Source organism: Vollenhovia emeryi, unplaced genomic scaffold (genome assembly GCF_000949405.1).
Source record: "Vollenhovia emeryi isolate VEMERY1.0 unplaced genomic scaffold, V.emery_V1.0 DF939579.1, whole genome shotgun sequence".
NCBI lineage: Eukaryota > Metazoa > Arthropoda > Insecta > Hymenoptera > Formicidae > Vollenhovia > Vollenhovia emeryi.
The window spans coordinates 16088-18210 of record NW_011966787.1 but is presented as its reverse complement, the minus strand read 5'-3'; the positions used below and the strand labels follow the sequence as shown (position 1 = coordinate 18210).

The 2123-nt window shown below is 30.0% G+C and overlaps 1 protein-coding gene across 1 annotated transcript; it reads right to left on the bottom strand.

Moving 5' to 3' along the window:
• Window positions 1-284: 284 nt before the first annotated feature.
• On the bottom strand, window positions 285-1088 carry LOC105557185 (glutamic acid-rich protein-like; the record flags this gene model as incomplete). The annotated part of the gene is made up of 4 exons (XM_012004361.1): window positions 1078-1088; window positions 828-998; window positions 671-762; window positions 285-528 (listed from the first exon to the last, which is right to left on the bottom strand). Coding segments are annotated over exons 1-4 (518 nt in total), but the record flags the coding sequence as incomplete, so codon positions are not given.
• Window positions 1089-2123: the final 1035 nt, after the last annotated feature.

Sequence of the window (2123 nt, the reverse complement as noted above, 5' to 3'; positions counted from 1 at the left end):
CTCTCTCTCTTTCACACTCTCGCAATGTCTCTCTTTTTAAATATTATATAAAATAAAATTAGACCATAGACATTAGATTTTTTTTATTGAATAATGCAAGCTTATAATTACGTAAAATTGATTACTCGCTCACACTTGCTCTATATATCTCGCAATCATTTACTATTTCAAACAATAACATTTAACCAAATTTGAATTTATAACATAACCAATTAATAATAACTAATTAAAATAAAACATATAATAATTAAATTTAAAACAATTTAATAGTTAAAATTAAAAACCGGACCGCTAAACCCCATATCCCATCCTTGTCTTCTTCCTGTCCATCCTCCTCTCCATCCTGTACCTCTCCAACCGCCTCCTCTTGATCCTCTTCCTCTCCATCCCCATCTTCCACTTCTCCATCCTCTTCCACCCCAAACTCCTTCTCCTTCATTGTTTCTCCAGTTTTGTCCTCTCCATCCTCTTCCACCCCAAACTCCTTCTCCTTCACGGTTTCTCCAGTTTTGTCTTGTTTTATAAAAACTACAGAACATATATTCCAAAACGTGATAAAAATCAATAATTTCAGAATATCAATGATGTTAAATATTGTTTATTTCTTTCATAAAAAAACTCTCATACTTTTTGTTTCTCTCTTTCAAATTTCTTCCTCCTCTATTTCTACGTTGAAATTCTTCGTCAATTTGGTCTTCATCAAGATCGCTTCCCTGAAAATCGTCTCTAATTTCCTCTTCAATTATATCAGATAAACTGCATCTGAAAGTACATTTATCTTAGTGATATAAAAATAATTTAACGATCTAACATAGGAAATTACTCACTTTTTTTTGGTTAATTTTTTTTCATTTTCCATAATCGTTTTCTGCTTAATCTTTTTCTCATTCTTTCTGTCTAATTTGGTTTCAATATCTTCTTCATCCTTTGAAACATCTTTTAATCTCACAGATTTATTTCCTACCACAGTGTCTTTTATGTTTGACGGCTTACTCCCCCTAAATAGGTAGGATAGTAAAATTAATTCAAAATTATTAAAATCGCCTGGAACATAAGCAAAATATAATATAAACTCACATTTCTCCCATCGTAAGATTATTTTGTCCTTTCTCTTGCGTCAAGAAAACAAATGCTACCTATGTTTAGATTAGTCAACTTCATCGTATCGTATTTTATAATTTATTCTTTTACGTACACTGTGAACATTTACGAAATCGTGCCAAATGGTAGAAAATTTACTCACATATACAGATGCGTGAAATATTATATTAGGAGATTTCCATGGCTTGGAGTTTATATTTTTGAGTAAATTTATAACTCGGATAATATCTATGTTTGCATATTATCCCACTTATAAATTGATTAGTTATTATAAAATCCAAATCTTAGAATTCTCCAAATATAATGATAATATAGAAATGCACTGATGTGTTGCACGATTTTTAAAATGTGCACATTGAAGGTACATGGATAAATTCTAATAAAAATAATTTTATTAATTTATTAAATATAAAAATAGATTCTCATCGTTAGGCGCAGAATGTAGATAGGTGCGCTGTTAATTGTACATTCTAATCTGCAAATTAGCGGAGATTACATTTTCAGGAAATACGATACGATGAGTTTTACTTATCCTATCATAGGTGTATGCAATTGTTTTCTTCACGCTAGGATAAGGACCTAAATAAACTTCTCATTGGAGAAATGTAAGTTTTGATTATATTTTGCTGATGTTCGGTCGATTATACTAAATTTGAATAAATTTTTGCATGTTACGTACTTTTGTCGAGTAAGGAGACAAAGATAATAGACACCGAAGGAAGAAATAATTTTCAGAAATTAAAAGATCGTTCGAAGGATGATGAAGATAGTTATTGAAATTTAGACAAAAATAAAGACCAAAAGATCTGAGAGAAAAAGTTTCTAGAAATCGAAAAAGAGTTTACTAAAAAAAAAGTAAGTTTATTCCATTTTTATATCGTTAAAGTATCTTTAGGTTTCTAGGATAAATCTACTTTCTGATTGTTTTTTTTCTCATTTACTTGAAGAGGAGGATCTTTCGGAAGTTCTGGAAATTGATGTTAATGTTAATCGACCTGAGCCAGAATTTGAACTAAGAAATA